The sequence below is a fragment of the Lepisosteus platostomus genome, chromosome 6, assembly GCF_059453375.1.
Source record: "Lepisosteus platostomus isolate fLepPlt1 chromosome 6, fLepPlt1.hap1, whole genome shotgun sequence".
NCBI classification, from domain to species: Eukaryota; Metazoa; Chordata; class Actinopteri; order Semionotiformes; family Lepisosteidae; genus Lepisosteus; species Lepisosteus platostomus.
The window spans coordinates 62,662,055-62,687,518 of NC_142616.1; the positions used below are offsets into that span (position 1 = coordinate 62,662,055).

The window sequence follows — 25,464 nt, forward strand, 5'->3', positions numbered from 1 at the left end:
GCTTTAAAAAAGGCAACTTGAGCCTGGGTTCATTTATCCCCAAACCTGAGCAATAATTAAACCGCTCACGTGTTCCGAGGGAGTCTACAAAGCCTAACCTACAGTAGGTTTTGAATAAACAGGTATCATTCTCTTTGTTTTCCTATAGCCTTTATTTTTATTTCACCATTGCAGATTTGGGAACGGAATCTGTAGCAGCAACTCTTTAATTGTTCAGACGTGTCCAGCTGTCGAAACAGCGATGATTCGTAGCAAAAGACCTGGGGACCAGAAAGATTGGGCTACTAGTGTGCATTTCAAAACTGGGTTTCGTAAGAAATACAGCGGTGGGTCATCACTTCTTGCAGAAATAAAAACAAACTCAAAGTAATGCACATGCCATATGGCAGAACCGGTTACATGTTCCACTCTGGCACGCATACTGTAACACCTGCTGCCCTGGTTCGCCTCCTGCCCCTGTAACAATTCATAATTTAAACCATTTTCGGATTACGCGAGCTTCACTGCCTCAAAACCCCGCCACCCGTCTTTGAACGGGTTCATTACTCAGAATAAGCTGTCTTTGACACGTGTGATCTAGTGCAAGTGGTCAAAAAGTGCGTGCGCGCTTGCTCGGCGGTCGTCAAAAACGCGACACGGCGGAGTCGATCCGCCCACTCCGGGATCCGTCGCGCCGTGGGCGCTCTCCGCAGCTACTGTGCGCGGAGATCCGAGCGGCTGCCTGCGGTTTCGCATCGCCGGCACCACGTGCTTTGTCGGAGAGACCGGGTGGAGGGACTCGGCGAGGCGTGGGAAACGATCGACACGCGTGTGGGCCGATTTTGGAATAAGCGGCCCGAGCGGGGAAACCTGACAACTGGCGCGATGCTCCCCTCGCGTTTGAGCGCAAAACGTGGCACAGAATTCGGCTCTATCGTTTGCTTGAGAGGGGTGTGCTGGCGACCAAAAGCCTCGTGTTGATTCCACACGTCTAAACCAACCGTTAGCAATGTGACTGTATTTTTTTTCCACCCCCCAGAAGCCGACAGGAAAAAAAGAAAGCGCAGCAAGTCAAGCTGTCTCTTTAAATAGCTAGTATCAGAGCCGTGAGCGGCAGCAAGCTGGTGAATATGAGCCCATAGCACTGCATTCCTCAGAAGTACTGGGAGGGGAGATGAGTTGCTGTTGTGTATATGGGGCGTGTGTAATACTACTCGCCAAGTGATTTCAGAAAAACGCGGGAAGGGAAAGCAAAAGAACTTGGCTCTAAATGCTAATAAAGATAATTGCATAATACGTTTTAAGTACCCCGTGCTCTGAATGAAGTATAGTAAATAAAAAAATTAACACATTGTGCAAATGTACAAAATAGACGATAAAATTCGAAAATGTGAGTCTTATGCTAAAATATGTGAACTATACTTACAGTATAATAAGGAAAAGTTTACCTTCGCTTGAAGTATGTCTACAATAGATACACACAGGAGAACGGAGCTATTTTTGCACAATAATGCTCTCTGCAGCTTGTTGCCATCTTGAAAACAGTTCTCGTGGAAATAGGAGAAAAGCCTCAGTAAACGCAAAATGAACGGGGGAAAAAAAGTTTTTGTGATTATTCAAATCGGAGCTAAAATGGTATTTTGTTTTAATTTTTGCAACTTTCAACTTCATTTTGCTAGTTCTGTGGAGATCATTGGAATCCATACGTGATCCGCGGGACTAATTGAGAATGTGGAAAATGAAACCAGATGGGCATGCAAATTATGTTTTTTTAGAAATTAAAAACATGTGAGCTCCCTAATTCTCTCGCTAGAATGAGGGACATGCGTACGGTATTTTGTACTCTAAATTTCTAAGCCTACTTTTAACCAAAACGTGAAACCATCCAAGTTTAGAAAAACTAAAACACTTCTAAATCAGGGCTTAAATTAAAAACACGTAAATATATACCAAAGAATGGAAAATTCCTAGCATGTAAAATGTTATGTTTCAACGTGTCGAAACACAAAAGCTTTCGGTTTGATTAGTTTCATTGGTTTAATACTCTCAAACCGGGACTACTGTACTAGCATTTTACCTCTTTCAAAATATCTATCCAGTGTGAGAAAGTGCAAATTCATTTTAAGGAAGTAACGCGTCCTGCCTCGTTATTATCAGAGAAAGCGTATGGTGTTTTTGAGGAAGTGTAGTAGTAAGCAACCTTATCTTGCAGTAGCAGTAAAAAATGCTTTTCACTACGTATGAACACAGAAGATGGTGTCACAAATGATACACGTCTGATACACATTCTGCTCCATCTGGACATATTAATATATATCCGCCAATAATATACAGTTCCTACAATCGCTTTTGACATCCATAATACTACTCAAGTACAAACAAAATAGCATTAACGGTATTAACCCATTACAATACACTTTTTTCCACTTCACCATTTCAGTTGAGTACGAAGTGTAACAAAATAATAGACGATATCGATGGTGTTTACAGTAAAAAATGATCTTTTTTATTACTATTTTATTCCTCATGACTGATACTGACACGATCAAGACATAACCTGTGAAACAGGAATGTTCCACCCTGGAAACAGAGGGCTGCTATTAAATCGGATTATACTGATTTATTTAAATTCTCAATACTTTCTGAGCAAATAAAAATTGTTAAACCAGTCCATTTATAACCCATGGACACCAGAATTGGTTAGTTAAGAGGTGAGTCATAAATAAAACTTACAGACACTGCAACCCTCTAGTGTCAAGATAGGTGTATTCAGTTCTGATTTTTAGTAGGGGAGTGACACTGTTACATTCACTGAATGTGCTCTTGGTTGTGCAAGTACTGTATTGACCTTATACTGTGAAGGGGTTTGATTGATGATTTTCAATGACTGCCTTTTGGATTTAATTGTGTCCATTTTTATGTTTATAAGGGGGCACCACACATCTATTTACAAGTAAAAGGTTAGAAACCAAATACAGTAAATATGCAGTTCTAGAATAATAAGAAGAAGAAAAAGAAATAATCGTATTTTTAGTCAAGTCCATGAATGCATGAAATACAAAGTATTCTAATTAGTATAAGTATTCAATACTAAGTATTCTCATATTCTGGCATTTCATAATTTGACATAACACTGAATCAAATTTGAAGACATTAGTAAAATAGTAAAAAAAAACATATTTGAGGTATTATTTCTAATTTTAAATTTTGCACAGTGGTACTTTGATTAATTTGGTATAAAGTCATTTAAGTTGTTTTAAGTTAAATTAGGGGTGAATAGTGCACTTACAGAATATTGAAGTAATCAAAATGAAACACTTGGTATTCTACGACCTTAACAGGCAGTGGATATATTTCAAGAATATGGATACTTGGAAACTCTTTTGGAAGTAGATCAGTGATTATATGGTTTCCTGGGGGAAGGGGTCCTTGTATTTTAAAAATTGCAGAATAATCAAATCAAAGTTTTAATAATAGCTTATTATTGCACATTTAGTAAAAAAAATGTTTTTTTAGTATTGTGAATTTGTTTACGGTATAGCAATGTTATATGTTAAGCATAGAGTAGTTCAAACACACCAATAAATTATATTCACATGTAAAATACGGTATAGTAGAAAAACTGCTGTACAGTACACATAACTTCAGCTCGTTTAATAAAAAGTGCAATACATTTAGTATAGTAGCCTTTTAATGAGAAATCAAATGTTGTTTGCAAGAACTGTAAATTATACTTTTGCTGGATCAGCCTGTGAACACTGCAATATATTGGAAACAAGATTATCAAATAAGTAGTGATCTGCTATAGTATGTTTTGCATCTCATTGATTCTTCACTTTGAAAGCTAATGAGAACTCTGCCATTTCACAGCAGAGTACTGAGTGCAACTACATTGAATTATGTAAAGTAACAAAGCTTAGATGACATTTCTCTGACTTGTGGCCACTACCTCTTCTAAAATATAACCAAGCCTCAAGGCTGTAATTTCTGATATCCTTTTGTTTCTATTTCATGCCTCAAGCCCTTTGCAAAATATTAATACATATTAAAATTACGAGTGATATAAATAACTTGTCCAAACCCTAGGAATTTATTGCCTCTGCATTTTATATAAATATTTTAAAACATAACGATGCTTCCTTTTTCAAGAAAGCATATAAATGACAGTGGGGTGTGTGTCTGGGTGTGGGTACAGGCGTCTCCCATTAAAAAGAAAAGAATGGGAAAATGTGTTTTTCTGCTACCCACCTGATTTTGAATAGCCAATTGTATGTTTTCCACCTCTCGACTGGAAGCATTGAACCTCGCAGCCGCACACAGGGAGAATGAGGAAGTGTAAACAAACTCCTCCAGCTGCTCTCTCACCTTCAAGCCATTCATCTTTTTGAACACATCACGGGCCTTGGGGTCCACCATCAGCTGGAGGAGATGAGCATCCCTCGCAGACACAACGGCATGTGGAGACCACAGGGGGTTACTGTGCCACTGAGAGCAAGAGAGCTCCAGCCAACTAATCCCATCTCACTCTCAGCCGTGCCCTGCCAATTGTGCAATGGCACTTGAGAGATTCCAGTCAAAGTCAGCCAGGGACATGACTCAAGCAGGAACTGGTGATCACACAGCTGAAGTGTGCGGGGGATAGTGAGCGCCTTTACCAGCTGAGACACTCTGGAGGCCTGCATGCTTCCCATTTTGTCTCAATCAAACACTAAATGGGCTTTAACTGGACTTTCTGACACGGCAGATATCTATTTTCTAAGATGCTTTTCTCGAATAATCGCGTGATGTGCTTCTCTCTCAGGCTGAAATGTCACACACTTCAACGGAAATAAATCCATCCAGTGGTGGTGCCCTGTCTTATCTTTACATTGAAACAAGGCCACGAGTTGCCACACCGTTCTGTGATTTTAAAACTACAGTATTGAGATTCCATGCACGTGTAAACAGACCTATGTCCTGACCTGTTCAAAAGAAAAGAGAAACAGGGCATAGCTATCGAGACATCTCTGCAAGAAGCTGCACGAATTAGTTCACACTGCCACTGCAGGTCATGTCTGCCTCATCGATAAAAATGGTCTGGCTGCTTGAGTTGGGAACTAATGAGGAAAAAATAAAGAGAAGAAGTAGGCTTGCCTGTTAGGAATCTAATTCAGTTCTGTTTACTTGATTTATCTGTCTTTTAATGGAAATGATTTATTCTGTTCAATTTTGACTGCCAACATATTAAACTCAATAGATATGGAAGAGAAACAGAACATTTTAGAAGCATCAGGTGGGTCAGGAGACTGAACTATGTTTTATTGGCATTGGCAAAAAGCTTTTACAAGCACTCCCACTTCCCTGCGAGCAACTTGCCTTCAAATTATTCATGAAATCTGCGTGGTTAAAAATACATGAGAAAACAATTAAATGGGCTAGGCAATGTTCAGAATGCCCAACTTTTTTTTTGCAACATTCTCTGTCTAAGGATTTTTGAAAGAAAAGTAAAAAGAATGGAAACCAGACTCTTTGGTATTGTACTAAATATTCAGGTATTCTAGTAGGTCTGAAATGTTTTCCATTGAAGAAAATGCAGAAATAAATTGTAGATTTTCAGTCAAGATCACAGATTTCCAGTTTATGAGAAAAGATAAAAGAAAGGAGACAGGGGGCAAAACCTTCAACATACTTATCCCGTATCCACAACAGCTGCTTTGATCTTTCAAAAAAGTTTTAAAACCAGTTTCTTACTTGTACTGAGCAGTTTCGTCTAGGGAGCATAAGGTTTTGAAACTATGTTTCTCTCCCTCCTCTGTTAATTTAATCATTGATTCCATCAATTACTTATAATACATTTCTTTGGCCTTCACTTTGAACGGCTTTTGGCTAGCTTCGGGTATTGTGTTTTCCTTAGTTCCACGCACCAACAAATCCTCAAAAACAGTACGTTGAAAGGTGGTGCTTCACTTTCAGGTTAAGTCCTTGTTTTGAATCTTTATGAAGTTTCAGTTCAAGAACCCAGTCCGATCATGAAACATGAAACATAAAGTATGTTTGAGCTCACAGAACCCCATATGTTTTTATTTAGAAGCATGTCAGCCTCTTAACGATATTAACCAGAGGTGTTTCCAGCATTCTCGATCGTCTTGAAGACATTCCTGAACTGTTTCACACAGCATTCATTGTGACTTTTGTAACGTAAGTCATGGCTCGAAATTTGTCAATGACAAAATAGTCAGACGGGCAGACAAGCAGTTCAGATTGTGAACTTGCAAATTGCATTTTACAAAAGGAAAACCCCAGCTACTGAGAATGAGTAAAAGAGGAAGATAATGTGTTTGAAAAGTATGAAGCAACTGGAGATTTGGTGAAAACAGTGGAATCTGGGGATTGTGAAATAAGTTCTATGAAAATGAAAAGAGGAACATTTGATTTCATCACAGCTGTGCAGCTGCAGACAGTGGGATTTCTAACAGGGGACAATAGGGCTTTATAAAGCTGGGTAGGTTACAGTTACTTGAAACTGTCAGCTCTTGTGTTTTGAATCATCTATGGTCTTGTCCATGGACAATAAGTAACAGGCTTTCCCAGCGATCCTGACAGTAGAGTACAATTAAATGGTGAATGTGGAAGCTTTTTACCATTTCATTTCAAGGAACTAACCCAACAGGAGATACTGTGGCCTTTAAATAAAGAATGGTTTAATACATTTTTCACAATATGGTTTACATTTGTAGTGAATGTTCTTGAATTCATTTGTATGGGTCTGCCATGAAATGCAAACGACCTTGCTTAACAAACAACTTTAACGCCGTAACCAGAACAGTGTATCACTATAGTTATAGAATATGATTTTTACAATTGGACACTGTTGTAAATCCTACTTGAATGACCAATTCTTAAAGAAAACGGAAGGCCATTTGTCTCTGCAGAAATCCATTTAATGAAATATTTTAAATGCACTCATCCATTTAAGGAAACCTGTTTGGATGCCAATTCAAATTGACAATAAATGCCTGGTCTTCAATAACATACTGTCTGCCTTTCTTGCCATTCTACATTTTGAAATCGAAGCATGAAACCAATCTGACGAGACTGAATTTACTGTTATACCTGGTTTTGCTTCTACTGACCTGGGTCTCCCTGTTCAAACACCTGAGCCAAGGCTCTTGTGTGGTTTGAGCCCTCGGCTTCTCCAGTAAATAATAGTATTGACAGTGAGTGTGGCCTGCCAGCCCACCTTACCCACCCTCAGTTTTCATCACAAGCTTTTACAGCAAGGTTGACTGGAGGCAGGCACACAGTAGATCTTTGATTCAGGGCTCCTACTCCTCTGTCATCCATTCCCTTAAACACAAAGGCTGTGGCATTGGAATTCACAATTTTAACTATGGCTTATCCGTAAGACAGAGTAACTCCGGTCAGTGCTTTTAAAACCAGATTGAAAACCTACTTTTACTGTTTGGATTTCACTGTTTGATCTATTATCGATACTGTAAGCTTTTTATTTATTAATTATCCTGTTACTGTTTATCTATGTATGTTTGTGAAGCACTTTTGCACGTTTTGTTATACATAAAACACAGCGTAAAAGTAAGATTAATCATAAAATAAACAGGGTTAACAGGCCGGAATTTCTTTTCATCATCTAAGTGACTTTTTATGATTTAAACATTCAGTAAAAGGATTCAATCAACACAGAGGAGAAAAAATCGGATTACTTTGTTACCTTTCTAAATTACTGAGACATATTTGGGGAACTGTAAAATATTCATGCTGTGGTCATGCAGAGCATATCATCCCCTCTAATTTAATGCAGCTATTAAAATTCAGCTATCTAAATTTGTAACTAGACACAAGATTTTCAATTCTTGAGTTTAGAAAATTGCATTCAAGTATATCAGGTAAAAAGTATCTTTTCCAGAGATGCCGGAAGGCCCTTTTCAAGGATTATCTGAAAGAAATAAAGGACGTTATCATTCTCAAAGAAGCTTTGTCTTTTTTTCTTTGCTCTTTAAAGGGAGCACTAGTAATGCCACTCAATGGAGCTGCCAGCTTTAATGAAACAAAAGTTCTCATAATTTGAATATTTTTGTGCACATCCTGTTTATTTCCTTCCCTGCATTTTCACTTAGTAGCAAAAAAGATACACATATCCAGGTTGGCCAAAAAGCCTGGGCACTTGTTTCAGCACAATACTTCAATGTACTGCTTGTATTAAGAGCTTTAATAGGGTAGGTGAGGAGGGAAGACATCCTAATTGTCAGTGCTAGTTGGTAATTCAGCAAGATGTGCCTCTTTTTCACGATACCCGATTCACTGCATGCTTATAGTTAAGTAATTCGTGTTTTCTAGCATGGATCCCTGTGACAGTGCCAACCACAAAGACCGAACACAATAGCCATGGCCTGTAAGTCTATTGACTCCCTGAGGTACCAGCATATACCTTTGCTACTGTACTTCAATCACCTGCACTAACATTACAAATGCCTCTCAAACCAATGTCTTTTCTTCTCATACAAACATTGCCCCATCTCACTACTGGAAGGGCATTTCATTTAATTTTCAGCATGATACCATGATGAAGAGCACACTTTGATCATAAAGAGCATTATCGGACTATTAACTGCAAGCTATTGCAAGTGAGATCTGCTTGAATGAAGCCAGGGCAAACTTCACAGTTCAGAACTGAGCTATGGCATCGAGTATGAACAAAATAAGACCATGATGATTTTAAAGATGGATGTTTTTCATGGGCTTCAGGTATTAACCCTTGTGTCAAATGTTATATTGTAAATGTTCTTTACTGGCTCGAGTAAGATGGCAAAAAATGGAGAGGACCTCTACAGCTCCACTGACTGGTTGTATTGCATACCTTTGTCGAAATTAAAAAGCCACCGTGACATAAAAATAGAAGAACCATTTTTTGCTCCTACCCACTTTCCTGCACTGCATTAGCTGAGCCGTTGTGAGACACTTTCAAATGTTAATGTAGTTTTTCGAAGGTTAAATCTGAAACACGCACTGTTGAGATGAAGTGGCGTTTCGTGATTCTGCAGTGGAGAACATGACAAAGAGGCCGACTGTTGTTTCCATGAAATGCACTCAAGTGTTAATCCGCCTTCACAGTGTCAACTCCTACACATCCAGTGGTATTTCCTGTAAAGTTTAACAAGCCCGCAGCTATAGTATATCCCGAAATCCAGTTTGGTAAGGCTCAAAAAGTCGCGCCTGTAATATCCACACATTTCTTTTGCTCAGGGATTTTGAGTTCTGTGTTTTTAACAAGTGACACGGGTGCAATGGATTGCAAACATCACATCATACCAGGACACGTACAGTAGCAGACATTCTCCCTGGATTTTGTTTTGGAGTATGTTCACTGCACTTGGCTTTTAGCCTTTTTCAATGAGAGTAACTTGTCAAAGAATCATTTCTGTAAATGGGGAAATTAGTTATTTTGGGGTTTAAATTTTATTGTTCAGAAAAGTACAAAAGCATTGTATGTTCTGGACAGAACCTTTTAAAAATGAATGTATTAAGTGCTGAGCAAACCAACATTTTCTTATCATGTGGTACAATTTTTCTAAATATGGAGAACTTAAAGATGACACAACTTACTTTTTTAAGCACAGAATCATTTTTTAAGCTTGTGTCTGAAATGTCACTGGGACGTCCTTTTTCAACGTTTTGCCTGTTCATTTTCTTTCCTGCCTCTGACTGATGAGTCAACTGGTTCATGTTCCTGCAAAATCAAAAACTGCAATAACAATACCTATTTTTACTCCTGCTTGGAGTTTTATTTTATTGAGTAAGAGTTATATGGTTTCATATTGCTTATAGTGTGTATTGCATATATACAGTGCCTTGCGAAAGTATTCGGCCCCCTTGAACTTTTCAACCTTTTGCCACATTTCAGGCTTCAAACATAAAGATATAAATTTTTTATTTTATGTGAAGAATCACCAACAAGTGGGACACAATTGTGAAGTGGAACGAAATCTATTGGATTTTTGAAACTTTTTTAACTAATAAAAAAATGAAAAGTGGGGCGTGCAAAATTATTCGGCCCCTTTACTTTCAGTGCAGCAAACTCACTCCAGAAGTTCAGCGAGGATCTCTGAATGATCCAATGTTGTCCTAAATGACTGATGGTGATAAATAGAATCCACCTGTGTGTAATCAAGTCTCTGTATAAATGCACCTGCTCTGTGATAGTCTCAAGGTTCTGTTGAAAGCGCAGAGAGCATCATGAAGACCAAGGAACACACCAGGCAGGTCCGTAATACTGTTGTGGAGAAGTTTAAAGCCGGATTTGGATACAAAAAGATTTCCCAAGCTTCAAACATCCCAAGGAGCACTGTGCAAGCGATCATCTTGAAATGGAAGGAGTATCAGACCACTGCAAATCTACCAAGACCTGGCCGTCCCTCTAAACTTTCAGCTCAGACAAGGAGAAGACTGATCAGAGATGCAGCCAAGAGGCCCATGATCACTCTGGATGAACTGCAGAGAACTACAGCTGAGGTGGGAGAGTCTGTCCATAGGACAACAATCAGTCTTACACTGCACAAATCTGGCCTTTATGGAAGAGTGGCAAGAAGAAAGCCATTTCTCAAAGATATCCATAAAAAGTCTCGTCTAAAGTTTGCCACAAGCCACCTGGGAGACACCCCAAACATGTGGAAGAAGGTGCTCTGGTCAGATGAAACCAAAATCGAACTTTTTGGCCACAATGCAAAACGATATGTTTGGCGTAAAAGCAACTCAGCTCATCACCCTCAACACACCATCCCCACTGTCAAACATGGTGGTGGCAGCATCATGGTTTGGGCCTGCTTTTCTTCAGCAGGGACAGGGAAGATGGTTAAAATTGAGGGGAAGATGGATGCAGCCAAATACAGGACCATTCTGGATGAAAACCTGTTGGAGTCTGCAAAAGACCTGAAACTGGGACGGAGATTTATCTTCCAACAAGACAATGATCCCAAACATACAGCAAAATCTACAAAGGAATGGTTCACAAATAAACGTATCCAGGTGTTTGAATGGCCAAGTCAAAGTCCAGACCTGAATCCAATCGAGAATCTGTGGAAAGAGCTGAAAACTGCTGTTCACAAACGCTCTCCATCCAACCTCACTGAGCTCGAGCTGTTTTGCAAGGAAGAATGGGCAAGAATTTCAGTCTCTCGATGTGCAAAACTGATAGAGACATACCCCAAGCGACTTGCAGCTGTAATCGCAGCAAAAGGTGGCTCTACAAAGTATTAACGCAAGGGGGCCGAATAATTTTGCACGCCCCACTTTTCATTTTTTTATTAGTTAAAAAAGTTTCAAAAATCCAATAGATTTCGTTCCACTTCACAATTGTGTCCCACTTGTTGATGATTCTTCACATAAAATAAAAAATTTATATCTTTATGTTTGAAGCCTGAAATGTGGCAAAAGGTTGAAAAGTTCAAGGGGGCCGAATACTTTCGCAAGGCACTGTATATATATCAATCTTTTTTACGTTGTTAGTTTCAAATACCTGAACCAAAGGAACAAAGTAACATACAAAGTAATTTTCGATCAATATTGCAGGCATGGAATGTTGTCCAAATATATGTAATGAAAAATTTTGAGAGACGAGATTAAGCATTATAGTTTAATAGTAAAAATATGCAAAAGATAATAAAAACATTCAGCAATCAAAAGGGAATCGAAATACTTTTTACTTCTCATAGACTGCATACTGTGATATTGTGCAGATTCTAAACAATTTCTGCTATAAATGACAAAACATACTGTATACTGCACTGCAAATGTAAGTGAACATATGATTTGTTCCATTGCTCCTCAAATTAAAAATCCTTCCATAATATTAAATCTACCAAAATCACGGAATTATAAGTATACTCATTTGCATACTACCTCCTTTAATTATGTCACTAAAAGAGATTCTAATTTAATCATTATGTCATTAATGTTATTGTTCAGGACATGTCTCCCAAGTAGCAATTATGCAAACCACAGTGTAAGGTCACCTGTATTCTAATGAATATTTATAGATACGCATAATTTTCAAGCAAAACCAAAAAAGGAATTACAGCTGAACACTTTCTGCTTCTAACAGAATCACTATCGACTATAATCACTATTCACAGAGGAAAATACAGAGAATACATCACCAGATAATCTTAATCCTTTGTTTGCTTCTACTCATAAATGAAAGATAGACTTCCTGTTTAAAAATGTAATTTCAAATCATTGAATAATTTCAAAAATAATTTCAATATCACGTTAACTCTAAATGTGTATCAGTCAGAAATACATTGATGATTCATCCATGAAATAAATGTTTTCTTTTTAATGTAGAGCCAGAAGATGGAGACCACTGATGTATTTATGACTTCGATTAACTACATTTTGCTTCCCTTAGTTATTTCTAAAACAAAGACTGAACAGCTTTGTGATATTTCTGGGTGCCGTATCACAAAGTCTTACAGATGTCAGCAGTAAGGGTCTTGATGTGGTGCTGGGAAGAAACATGTGGGCCTTTTGAGGGTGCACATTTATGGGAGATTTTCCACATTTGTGATGCACTACAGGAGGAGAGAGAGTATTTTTTATCCTTTTGAAAAGGCATTTTTGTTTATGTGGTGCCATTGTTTCAGGAACCTTCGGATGACACAGCATATTTGCATTGTAAGAAGAGAGTCACATCCCGAACATTCTGTAAAATAATAGAGAAAAAGGTATTTGGATGTAAAATGATTCTGTTTACCACAGCGAGGAACTGCAGTAATGTCTGGGAGAATGTCAGTGGGGGAAAAGGCAAAAGTTTCATCTATCATCTATCAATATGGCCCCAAATTGGCTTCTAGTACCATTAAACATAATGCCTGCTCTCTTTAATCTACACATCTCCCCTGAGACCAAACAACAAAGGAAACGCACTAAAGAAAGTCAAAGCTATCATAATTGCCACAAAATGGCGCATTTCTTCCAAACAGCCAAAAGGGCAAAGTAAAGAAGCTTTCCTCAGCTTCTTAGTAATTCTATGTATTTTTCTGACAAATGACTTGCTGTTGCCCCATTAGAAATAAGGAGACCAATAACAAGTCAAAAATGGCAAATTAAGGACATACATTTGGGCATTTTCTTAATATAATGCAATTGCATTACAATGAGAGGTGCTTTAGCGAGGGTCGAGGGGATCGTGGGATTGACCAGCGGGTTGATTCAGTGGCTGCAGTAAAGCGGACACTGTAACAAACAGAAGTGGTCAAGCAGGAGCTGAACTTTTGGATGAAGCTCTCTGTTTCCTGGCTAAGCTGCACCCCCTTCCTCTCCTTTGGTGGCAAGCCTAGCGCAGTGACCAAAAAGAATGAGATTACAGGTACAAGCAGTGGAAATGAGGTTCCTCCATTTTGCTGCTGGGCTTGCGCTCTGTGGCAAGGTGTGGAGCTCGGCACGCTCGTCTAGAGGACCTGGGAATGGAGCTGCTGCTCCTCTGGATCGAGAGGAGCAGGTGGAGGAGATTCAGGCATGTGGCGAGGATGCCTCTAGGGCACCTCCTGCTGGAGGTGTACCAGGTACGACCAACTATGAAGAGACCCCCGGGCAGACCCAAGACACACCGGATGGATTGTATCTCTCAGGTGGCCTGGGAGCACAAAGGAATCAGCCAGAAGGAGCTGGAGACAGCTCTTGTTAAGTCTGGGCTGCCCTGCTCAACCAGTTACCACCACGACCATCACCAGGGGTGAGCAGCTAGAAGATGGATGGATGGAAGGTATTTCGTGTATTCCCATACTTAAAACACCAAACACTAAAATGTATTTTGTTTTTGAGCCTTTAAGAGGCTGCCATTGTTTGTAGTCAAACACAAGCGGTGAAGTGAAACTGAAATATTCAGGGCAACGACATTTTATGCATTTTTTTTAAACGCCAATAACATTTCAATAATTTATATTGTTGAGGTGCACTTCCTCCAATGCAAAGATAATGCAGAAAAGCACTGTGGAACAAATGCTAATGTGGTCCACAGAGATTGCAAGAGCAAGGAAAAACGGAATCAGTTAAAGATGGATTATTTAACAAAACAGTTTATTCCCCAGGAAAGGGGCGGCAGAATGGGGCGCTCACAGGATAGAAATGAGGAGCCGTGCAGGGACTCTCTTCCCAATGGATGATGGCCACCTGAACTTCAAGACTCACATATGAAGGCTGGTTAAAGAGCTTTGTAAAAAGACCCTACAGTGAGTCATGTTCTTAGTGAAGAGGCGTGCAAGGCAGAGAGAGAGAGAGAGAGAGAGAGAGAGAGAGAGAGAGAGAGAGAGAGAGAGAGAGAGAGAGAGAGAGAGAGAGAGAGAGAGAGAGAGAGAGAGAGAGAGAGAGAGGAGAGAGAGAGAGAGAGAGAGAGAGAGAGAGAGAGAGAGAGAGAGAGAGAGAGAGCCTTTTACCAGCACTTAATTTATCATGATCATTAAAGAACAGGGAGCTATTTAAAAAAAAACAGCAATAGCGTGGCCTAAATTGCCACTGTAATGCACCTCTACAAGCTTCGAGACAAGAGATGTGATCCCTGCGTACAGGTTTATAATGCTCTGATGAATCTCTGCTTTGAACACTTAGTCTACTTTTCGTTGTCACTTCACAAGAAAGAACATTGTGTCACTAAAATGACTCCAGGTCGAAGAAAGCAGAATAATAATGGGATTACAAGGAGTATCTTCAGAACAGAGATTAAAACTGACCTTTTGTGCCTGCAACATTTAAGGTATCAGGCAGGTCTTCCAAAACATGAAGCAAGACGTCAGGGGCGAAGCCCTCCCTCCACACACAGAGAGTGGGGCCACAGAACACTGCATGATACTGTAACGCATTCGGCCACCACTGCAGGTTGTGCGAGCCGGCTTACCAGCACGGTGACGTCACCGCCCTTCCCTGTGAATAGCAGGGGCCACAGCCGTCAGGCTGACGGGAGATCTCCCTTTAGCTCAGCTGGCTGGGTCCCTGTTGAGTGACGCCGGAGGCCCGGGTTCGAGCCCCCGATGGTGAGGGGCCGACCTGAGGCAGCAGCTGCAAAGGCGCATACCCACGTGAACCCTGGAGCGTTACAATACTAAGCACAGGCAGTTTCAGTACTTTTAAAAATGTATAAGGACAAAATTACCAAATCAAGTTTTATGTGATTTTGCAATTTAAAGATAAATTAGTTGGCTACAATGGAATGAATACTCGTATGAAGTGAGCAGCTTCATTTTTTCCCTCTCAAGTTTTACATTTTTATCCATTTGTGTTTGGATGTTTAACAAAATGTTAAACCCATAACCTGTAGTTTTAATTTATTCCTCTTATTCGCCATTTGGATTCCAAAGCAGAGGTCTGCCTTTCCAGTGTTGGTACCCTCTGTCCTTTTCTTTTTGTTTTTCCACATGGTAACACAAAACAGAAGAAAAATAAAGCTCCTTAGCAAGAAGGAAAATAGATAAAAATCTTCCAAAGCCTCAGTGGAATATTTTTAATGTTCCTGCATAATCTTCAAGCATGCATTTTAAACTGGTAGCCTCGGTCATAAAAGGGTCAGATTTTGAACGTAGGCCTGTTTACTTATTTTCTAAGATGCTTCCCTAAATGTGTTCCAAGCTGAGTCACCTCTGAACTTTGACAACTTTTCATCTCCTGTTATCTTAATTACAAACCTGTCACAGAACCAGGAACATTTTTCTAACAGCTCAAACTAGAAGTGACTCATACCTAATCTGCAGGGTTTAATTACAGCCTGTTTCATTGTAAGGTACAATAATACAAAAAAAAAAACATCTAGGCGGAGTCCACTTTGCTATTCACATGAAATATTTGTTTTACACCTTTCAGGTCATGTAACCAAGAAACAAGGAAAAAAATGGTTGACCAATTACTTAAACCACAGTCACAATGACACACAGTAAGGGAGGAATCCTCTAATTTGTTGTGAACTGTGATGTTTGGTTTATAAGCTATTTCCTCCTAGAGGTGTTGTTAAAGTAGGTCACTGAATGTAACCAAGTATAACACACAAGTGTTTATATACTTAACCTATGCATCACTGCAACAGTACCTTTTACTGTTTTAAAGGCTGCCCACAGAAGAATGAACCCCGTCCAATTATCGTATTCCTCATATTTTCAATTCTTCGTCAATAATTTTGACAATGAAACCAAGATCTCACTTGATTCCATTAAAAAACCTCATTCCTCCTAAAAAACACTAATGATTTCTTGACCTATGACAATAATTTGCAATTGCATACATCTCTCTATCCTTCTGTATATTCTTTAATCCATCCACAGCATATTCAGAAATAATATTTCAGATATTTAAACAGCTTTATCGGTAACACGTGAGAATAGGCTCACAGTGCTCTTACAGCCTCACGGCTCCACAAGACTGAAATGGGAAAAAGATCAAATGCAAATTAAAGCATAAAGCAATAGCAGAACAGGTGAAAGACATGAAGAACAAAACACCTTCAAGTAAGCTACTTCATATCCAGAGAACAGAAGGCCTGTGACAGAGGTCCTTTATTTTATATGAATTCAAAACCTTGTGCCAGCTTTTTTCTGCATGTGCGCGAATTCAAGAAATGGAGCTCAGCTCGCTTGGAACATAATTTTTGAGCAGGGGCCTGGGTTTCTATGGAAGACACACGTGGGGAATGACTGGATTCCTAGACAAACAAAAACTCCATACTCGCTCAGGGAGTGGGGAGAGGAAGTGAAGCAATGGAGTTCCGCGCCAAGCACATGCAATATGACTGTTCACAGAAACCTGAGGGTCAGAGGAGGTCTTTGTTAGAAGGTAATTTGTCTTAGCGCTTAAATATCCTGCACAACCAAACTGCTCCCAAGTAACAATCAAATCACTTAAAAGATGTTCCCTTATAAAAATAATTCACTGACTATTAGGAATTTAAGACATCACTACTGAAAATCACGAATTTAACTAAAGACACAATCTTTCCCAAGGTTAACTTACTTTGTGTTTTCAGTGTTTGGCCTGGTTCAGATCTGGTCTTCTTTTAAATGAAATAAATCTAAGAATGGCACAATGGCATGACGATTAGCTCTTGGGTACTGGGTTCAAGTCCATCCTTTTGTGTGGAGTTTGTTGCTTCTCCCTGTGTTTGCACTGTTTTTTGTTCTCAGTACCCTGGTTTCCTCCCACTTTGTAAAGCCGTATTTGTTAGATTAACTGGTTCTCTGTAAATTATGTTTTCTGTCCAGGGTATGTCCAGGGTACAGTACCTCTGGGTTGTTGACTTTCTAATAATGATGGATGTTGTGCAAGGACAAGTAATGCAGAAGAATGTGGTGAAGATAACCTTTTGTGATTACATGTCACAAAAGTATAGAGAGCACCGAAATGGGAAAATTATCATTTTATACTGCAAAATTTTACATTTTATACTTTTAAATATTGTCTTTTCTCCATAGGCTGTGGATCAAAGCTAGTTTATCTTTATATTTGCACAGGGCAGGAATTTCTGGCCCAAGTTCATTATCCGTTCACTGACAGGAGTGCTGCACAGCTATTGCAGAACAGCGACATCTCCTGGAAGACACTGACTATTACAATGGTAGCCAGCCTGTCAAAGTGCCATTCACTTCTGGCTGTTTTAACAGTATTGCAACCCTACACACGTGCTCGTCATTCAGGTATTTTCTTCTGTATTTCACTGCTGCTAGGTTCAAACCTTTGTAGATACTGCGAGAATGGGAATCCCTGCAAATTAGAGGCCAGAAAAACAGATAAAACAAAGCCTTGTGCTCGTCATTGTGCAGAGTGAATTAACCATGACACAGTGCTCACTTCCAAAACAAAGGCCATACCGCAGGAAAGAAAACTGCGCACAGATGTTATCTACAAAAGAGCTGGGAAACATTACGATCCAGAGGCTCCCCGGCCACACATGCTGTGCAAGCTGAAAGATATCTCCTGCAGACAGCCGCGCCAAGAAAGGGGAATGAGGGCAGTGAATAAGAAAAGCTTTGCCTCCAGAATCTGATAGTGATTAAAACGAGTCTTGGCCGTGCTCTCCTCGCACTCGCACTCTCTCACTCCTGGCGTGGTGGTGCGAGGGTAGTGCGCTCTGTGTATATACTGTGTCCCAGTGTAGCCCGAGCCCCCAGACAGGAAGGAAAAGAGTGGGCCCTGCTCGAAAAGGTCTGTTTTGTTTTTTTTCCACAGCCCCTAAATGCTTCTCAACAGACTCTTCAGGCAAAAATTCATTTTCTGCAGCTTTCAGGCACACACGTTCTCTCCCCCCCCGGGATCAATCAGAACACAAAAGACTCTTGCTGAAACTTCAGTGAGGTCATCCGTCTGGCAGCTTTAATGACAACAAACTTTCCTCCCCCCCTTTCCTTAAAAAAAGAACTTGGCCGAAGGCTTCACTTAGGGTTTTACACAGGACCAAAAAAAAGTGGTCTGATTTTTAATACATTACAAAATAAAAGACAAATAAGCTTTCGTTTTTCCTTGTCAGGGATGAAGAAAGATGTCAAAGTGAAAACATTCTGCCATGAATCATTCTTCAACTGTCCTTGATCAATAAGCTACCAACAAGCAAATGAGCTATGCAAGGCAAAAGCTCTTCTCCATTGTAACCTACCTTATGTATACAAACTGATTTGTAATGAACATTAACAAACAAGACACAGGTGTTAACATGTATTTCTGCAAGTCCTTAGACTTCTCCAAATGTGTATAAATAGGTGTGATGTTAAATTACAGTGCCAAGAAAAAGAGAAAGACTAAGGCTCAACTCAGGTGACAACTAAAGTGGAAAGGTGCTTTAAAATTTAACACTTTTTTGGAGGAATACAAAAAAAACACTCCTACAGTAAGGATCAGTAACTTTAATGATCAGAGAACAGAGTACATGGTTTTTATATCAACGTAAACAGAATACAAACAAATAAGTTTAACAGACATCACTGTACACCATTTAAATTAATAAAAAAATAAAAACTGATTGCAAAGACAGCAAAAGTGGAAAGAAATCCATATACGGAACTATTATTGCTTTCAGCACATGAATCTCTTTGAGGAGAAGGCATACAAAATTACTGGCTAACACTTCGATTTAAGGTTGCTGACAGAGTCTTCATAAATGCAGAACTAACAACCTATTAACACCCATAAATTTATAAAACACTATCACATGTTGGTAAATGTGATTATTAAAACAAGTCTATCTGTACCAGCCAATTGACACTATTAATGTCTTGTTAATAATAAATGGTTATAAAATTTATAAAAGGAATTTAATCTGATAAATGATTTTATGTCACAAACTTGTGGTTTTTATGTTTTTTTGCTATGCAAAGATTGAATTATTTTATGTATCTTTCAAGTATATTCTCTCAACAATAGCAAAACAGGTTGTGTGAAAAGTGTGAAATCACACAGCAAATCCTGGGAGACTTTTTACTTCACGAAATCTTAATCAGTGGGCCCTTACTGATGTATGGAGTCCTGTTTAACTTTCATCAGGTTAAGAAATTCTTTCCTTTTAAGGTGGTCACTCACCTCATCTCGGTAATTCAGAAAAAAATCTATTGAGGTCTCTGCGAAGAGATTCACTGACCTTCATGTTAAAATTAAGTCAGTTTGAGTATACTTCTGAAATTGAATGACGCTTATGTCTCAAATTATCTAATCCATCCTAATAAATTTCATCCCTAAAGAGACAGCACATGACAAAGGGTTCTATTGCTTGTAATGTAGCTTGCAATGCGAGATGAAAAGCCTGTTCTATTATGTAAACAGGTTTTGAGCCCCGTCAAGTTCACAGAACTAGGTCTGAGGGATTTCAGGATGGATGGCACCATTCAATGGGGCAACTTATTTTACATAAATTGTTTGAAGGAGCAATCTTCTGTCAAATAATAGGATTTATGGAAGAATTCCAGGATTAGACTTCCCTAATTCACTTTGGTACCTCATGCTAGATGTACAGGAAGGTTTAGAGAAACACAATGAAAACATTAAAGTATTGAGCAGTATGAGCTATACAAACCATACAAAAGCAAAGAAATTTGTATAGTGTAAGCAAGGCAAACTCATGGGAAAAACTGCTAGGCACATTTATCATTTTCTGAAAAGCGGTCCTCAGATAAACTCATGTTAAAAGTAGAAATTCTAAACTATTTAATAAAAACACATCAGGTCTTCTGCCACAGCACTGCAGAGGTCATCTGCTGTCACTTCGTCTCAGCTGGAGGGTGATCTTGTGCTGGTTGTCAATGCACTCTCTCAGTTTGTCTTCTGTCAATGTCAGCCTCTGTTCCAAGATAGCCACTGTCTGGTGGGTGGAAGGAATAGTAAAACATAAAAAGGGGAAAGTATGAATGCATCTACTTTAGTCTGCTAACAAATGTTCCGTTATCACCAAACAATCACGCTGATTATGACGATGGAGCCCCCAGCCTGCTCTGTGTTTCAGAGAAACATAACATGGCGCCTTGTATTTCTGACAAAATTCTAAAAAAACAGCAACCTATCTGCTCCCCACAAACACAGAGGAGAAGACGTAGTAGATCCTCAACGAGAAAGCAATCTTTGCTCTTTGAGAAAAAATGTGCTGATAATTTAATAAATGCTATACATTGGCCAGCTTCAGCAGACACATCAGCCACATTACTGAGCCTTCGGTCTTCCATCCGGCCTGCTAAGGCCTACAATAATCACATGAATGTGCTTTGGCTGCACTGACAGACATAATGGAAGAACAACCATTTCTGTCTGCTGAGTATCCGGTGGTAACTCCGGAAATTGTTCCCTAACAGTCCAGAAACACACATGTACAGTAGATGCCTTGTCTTACAAACAAATATGTTCAGTTTATTTAAAAAAATAAAATAACGTACTCAGGAACTTTCCTAATAAATCTGAGTTAGTCAATGAAAGCACTGCTAAACTCAGCTGATCTTTTGAAATTGGATTATTGCTTATTTATTGCTGGTTTAAATCACATTTTAAATAGATTTTAAAATTAAATACACAGATTTTTAATTGAATAGGTCACAGCTGACAGAATAGGTCAGTAATACCATCATTTAAATAATGCTAACCGTGCTTTTGACTATTATTGTTTATATTGTATAGTTATTATTTCAGTGTTTTGATGTCTCTTTTAATTATGTTGAAATACTACAAACAAAACCGAACACACACTTCCAAAATCGTACTTGGCAAGGAGGATAGCAGTCCAAAAAAGTGCGTTGCATTGAACAAGCCACCAAACTTCTGTGCCGTACATTATTTGCTTTCTACGGTTTGGTTCGGCTGCGGACATACCAAGCTCTGTAAATGCGAAATTGCTTCTGAGAAAGGCTCTCCATTAATTAAGATCAAACAGCTACTGTATTTAATGTCACTGCTGTTTGGACTGCACTTCCTCTAGTACGGGTGAGTGCTTAGAGATGAAAGGCAGACAGAGGGAACATTGTGTTGCGGATACACAGAACGTGGGTAATAACGTGATAAAAATGGCATATTCATTCCCAACCAAACGCAGGAAGTACATTATCGCTTGGACATTTTTTTTTTTAAGTTTTAAAGAACTCCTCAAAGACGGCACGGCAGTACTTCTTAAATTTATGGTTAGACAAATGTCCTTTCGCTCACTTTGTGATGACCATATGTAAATAGTAAATAAACGTTAATGTACAAGTACAAATAATAATGTAAATTTTTGAATTATTATGAAGCAGAATTTTAATGCGACAGTACCAGTGCAGAGAACTAGGTGAACTGCCTGTGGCAGAAAGAAGATGAAAAGGTGAAGCTAGGGTAAGTCATTCGGTGAAACGTGTTGTAGTACTAGCTTGCCATCTGAGGTAGAAGTCACTTGACAGATGAAGAAAACTAAAGTGTCATATCACAAGAACTGATTATCCCTAGTCCTCAATCAATTTTTCCTAAAGTAGCATTAGGCAACACACGATTACTGCTAATCAGCGTCTCTGAAACTAGCACCAAGCCTTAAGAGGCAATAATTTACTAGTTACTAAAGAAACAAGACTATTTTAATAGACCTTTGCTGCCGAAAGTCCTCCAACCACCCATTTTTAGAACTCAAGCTGCACACACAAGGCAAGAAAAAAAAAACATGCTCATGTATTTCTTGTACAGAGCTGACGATAAGAGTGGCTATTTTTAGGGCTTGAAAATGTAGTGATTCACAGTAAAAGTATGGTAATTCGAATCCTATTTTGGGGAACTGGGCTCATGCCTCTCGAGTTGTGTGTTGTCTCCTTATACTATGAACACAGGGCCCCTCGCGCTGCCTCAGCCCGAGAATGACCCTGTCTGGAGACTTCCAACATGTACGCGAGACCGAAAGGCAAACTGCAGCGAACAGGCTTCCTGAATACTCCCTCGGGGCCTGGGAGCCACAGCAAGATAACATCTGCTGGGATTTCATGCTACGGGGAAAGAGTTTGCGTTTCCTTCCTTTGTGAGTGTGCTTTTCCAATCAATACCCAGGGCTTATCGCACCATCTCGAGGTCTGAAATGCGAAAGATATTATTTGACCTGCCAGGACACAACGCGCCAGCCTCATCTCATCTCTCCTGGAAAGGGGTGCTTTAGCTGCCAGTTTAAATTATCCTGGCAGTGTTCTCTTCGTCAAATTGGGTAGTTTTTACGCAGCAGAAATAAAGGTCCCCCGTGAAGCTCATAATCAAAAGGGGTTTACCAGCCAATTTCTTTTATGTCTGTGTTTTCTTCTCGTCTCTCAGGGGTGACGAACTGCTCTACATACACAGGGGGGAGTGAAAAGAAAAATGGCACTTTATTGTGTGAAATGACATGACACGTGAAATCATAGTGGACGCTGTTGTGCAGCCTGTCCTATTTGACACTAATGATCACAGCTGTTATCTGAATGTCCTCGGATGGGCATTTGTGGGTAGTTTTTTTTGTACCTGTCATTTTGATCAAACTAAAATGTTCTACAGAACCACATTCATGCAAGGCTTTACTTAATCCCAACAACTCCTCTTGTCTCTTTCCATGGACTAACAACACAAGACACATGAAAACTGGAGTAAAAAAAACAACAAATTGCTTTTATACAGCATTGACACATAGCAGACGACTTCATCCACTCATCCACCACTGACTTACAGCGCCCACCCAGCTGACATGTTCCAGAGGTTATGAGCCAACAGCCCCATTGCACAGCAGATCAGATGAAGGTGTGAAATAAATCACTTTAGTAAGTAACATAAGGGGGGAATTTGGGGAGCTGTGATGAATTGTCATTCATCCCCGAGAATTCACAAAACGTACTTTAAAAAACAGTGTTATTTACCTTACAGTGAGGTCAGGCAGGGATAGGTTTTCTTGAAAGCGCACATGCCAAACTGCGTTTCTTTTTTAGGATTACGCCACAAAGAAATCGCAGCGTATGGGGAAAGCAACACAAAGACAGTAGCATGTTTCCGAGACGTTCATCAGGTCTAGTGCCAAGTTACAGTGTCGAATGCTAAAAAAAAAAAACTCTTCAACCTATGGAGTATATGTGCTTTGTGATATCATCATAGTCATAAGGAGACGAAACTTTTAGTCTCTGAAGGTTTTCGGCCCCTTTTGTAAGAACACACTAGAATTGTCCTTTGAAGTGGAGTGGGGAGTTTAAATCCTATTTTATAGTCAGGAGAGGGAAGGAGAAGAGAGGAGGCAAATATGTTTATACTCATGGCTGGCTCCCTATAGAAGGAGTTGCAATAGCTCAGAAAAGAGAAGACTACATTTTGTGAATAAGGATTGCCATTGCAACAGGCAACAGAAAGTTCATCACTTTTTTTTCCCCAATTTTGATTTTTTTTTATAGAAGAGGCTATACCAGGAATAATTTTTCCTTGTTTGTGGAGAATTATCCCCCCCCCCCAAAAAAAAATTTTTTTTTTCAAATTTCTTTCAATTTTACAACACAGTTTCTGATTACATTAGTGATTGTGCAAGCCTAAAGGGGAATTTAGCCAGGATACCAGCTCTACATATGCCACAGGATCTGTAATGACCACAAGTTAGCCATTTTAGACACCACCTCTTAGAGAATAGTGTGGTCTAGAGATCTGTGTCACCTGTTGGTCTACCAACACCTGGTTTTCCTTGGAGGTCTCCCATCCCAAAGGAAGCCCAGTCCTGCTTGGTTTCAGGAATCTACTGATATCAGGGGTGGTAACTGTCAAAGTCAAAGTGAATCTAAAACCAGCAAGGCTGCCAGTTAACTTCTTATTTGGATTATGAAATAAACAGTATTAAACAAATATGTCTGAGAAGACCTTTGGCACGATTAAAGAAAAATATTTATAATGAATGAATGATTAAATATTGACAGACTGCACATCCAAATAATAATTTTGATGAAGGAATATGTTTTTCATTACAACAAAAAAAGGACCATCTCTTTAACTGATGAAATAAGCACAAATCTAGAGAGTCATGCAAACAAATATTAGCTGAAAGTGTTAAAATCCACATTAAGAAACATAAATCTAGTGTTCAGTACAAATGGAAAATAAGCATAGATAAAAGCCAAGAGGAAGAAATGTTTCCCATTCCATCACTGATCAGACAGACAATGGGTAAGATGTACTGTAAACTGTAAGGACTGTAAGAACCTTATGAGAAGCAGTCACAACACTTGTGTTAATATTTTCCATTTACTGCCGATTTAGGCTTGAAGGAAACCTAAAAGACTATTAACTTCAAGTTAGTCTTCATAGACTGGAGCTATTTTTGTCTGCTGGCTGCTTAATTTGGCTCTTTTCAGCTGTGGTTGGGTGTTTGCGATCACTCTGGATATTTGTTTGGCGACTGCCAGGCTTGTTCTATGAGACGCTTACAAGTTTTGCTCTCATTTTAATGTGTTACGCTTTTAAATATTTCAAGCTGTCGCACCATACGGAGTTCACAACAAATGTTTCTCATATTCCCTATTATCTGTAAAATGTGGTTCAGAGGACAATCTACTGCGTCACTTGGGATGCAGAAAACTTTGTAAGCTTCAGTTGCTAATGCGGCAGATTCACGGGTTCACGTGCCTTTGAAAAAAAGTGAATTATTTCTCTCTTCATGCAACACAGTACGATTATGGTGGTACAGTTTTTGTTGCACATGAGCCCTGGTTTTGAAGCAAAGTGTTAGCAATCTGAATCTGTAATCATGTAAACGGATCAAGGGGAGACATTATGTTTTTTTTCCACCATGCATATACAACCAAAATCACATGTGGCAATTTTGCTGATTTGCCTCGGTTAGCGCTTTCATTGTTAATCGGGAAAGCCCAGATCCAAGCAGAAAAAGCGGTTACTTTACGAGACTTTGGAGAAGCTGAAGAAGTGTGACTAGGAAGGAGAGACGGCGAGTCCGAAAGGTCAGAGAGCACAATTCCCTGTACACGGCTGTAAGCCTGGAATGTCAATAAATGCTCCCACGTGCCTGGAAACCTCTTTCAAAAC

The 25,464-nt window shown here is 39.3% G+C and overlaps 1 protein-coding gene across 2 annotated transcripts in view; it reads right to left on the reverse strand.

Moving 5' to 3' along the window:
* Nucleotides 1-18,830: 18,830 nt before the first annotated feature.
* Nucleotides 18,831-25,464, reverse strand: part of LOC148662072 (POC1 centriolar protein homolog A-like) — a 54,951-nt gene continuing 48,317 nt past the window's right edge. The window contains exons 11-12 of one of the 2 annotated variants that reach the window (XM_088636776.1): nucleotides 22,692-22,749; nucleotides 20,184-20,293 (exon numbers count right to left, since the gene is read on the reverse strand). In XM_088636776.1, coding sequence (XP_088492902.1) covers nucleotides 22,705-22,749 — 45 coding nt within the window. In that variant the 3' untranslated portion in view covers nucleotides 20,184-20,293; nucleotides 22,692-22,704. Of the gene's footprint in view, nucleotides 20,294-22,691; nucleotides 22,750-25,464 lie in introns of both variants that reach the window. The other variant, XM_088636775.1, reaches the window with a different exon arrangement.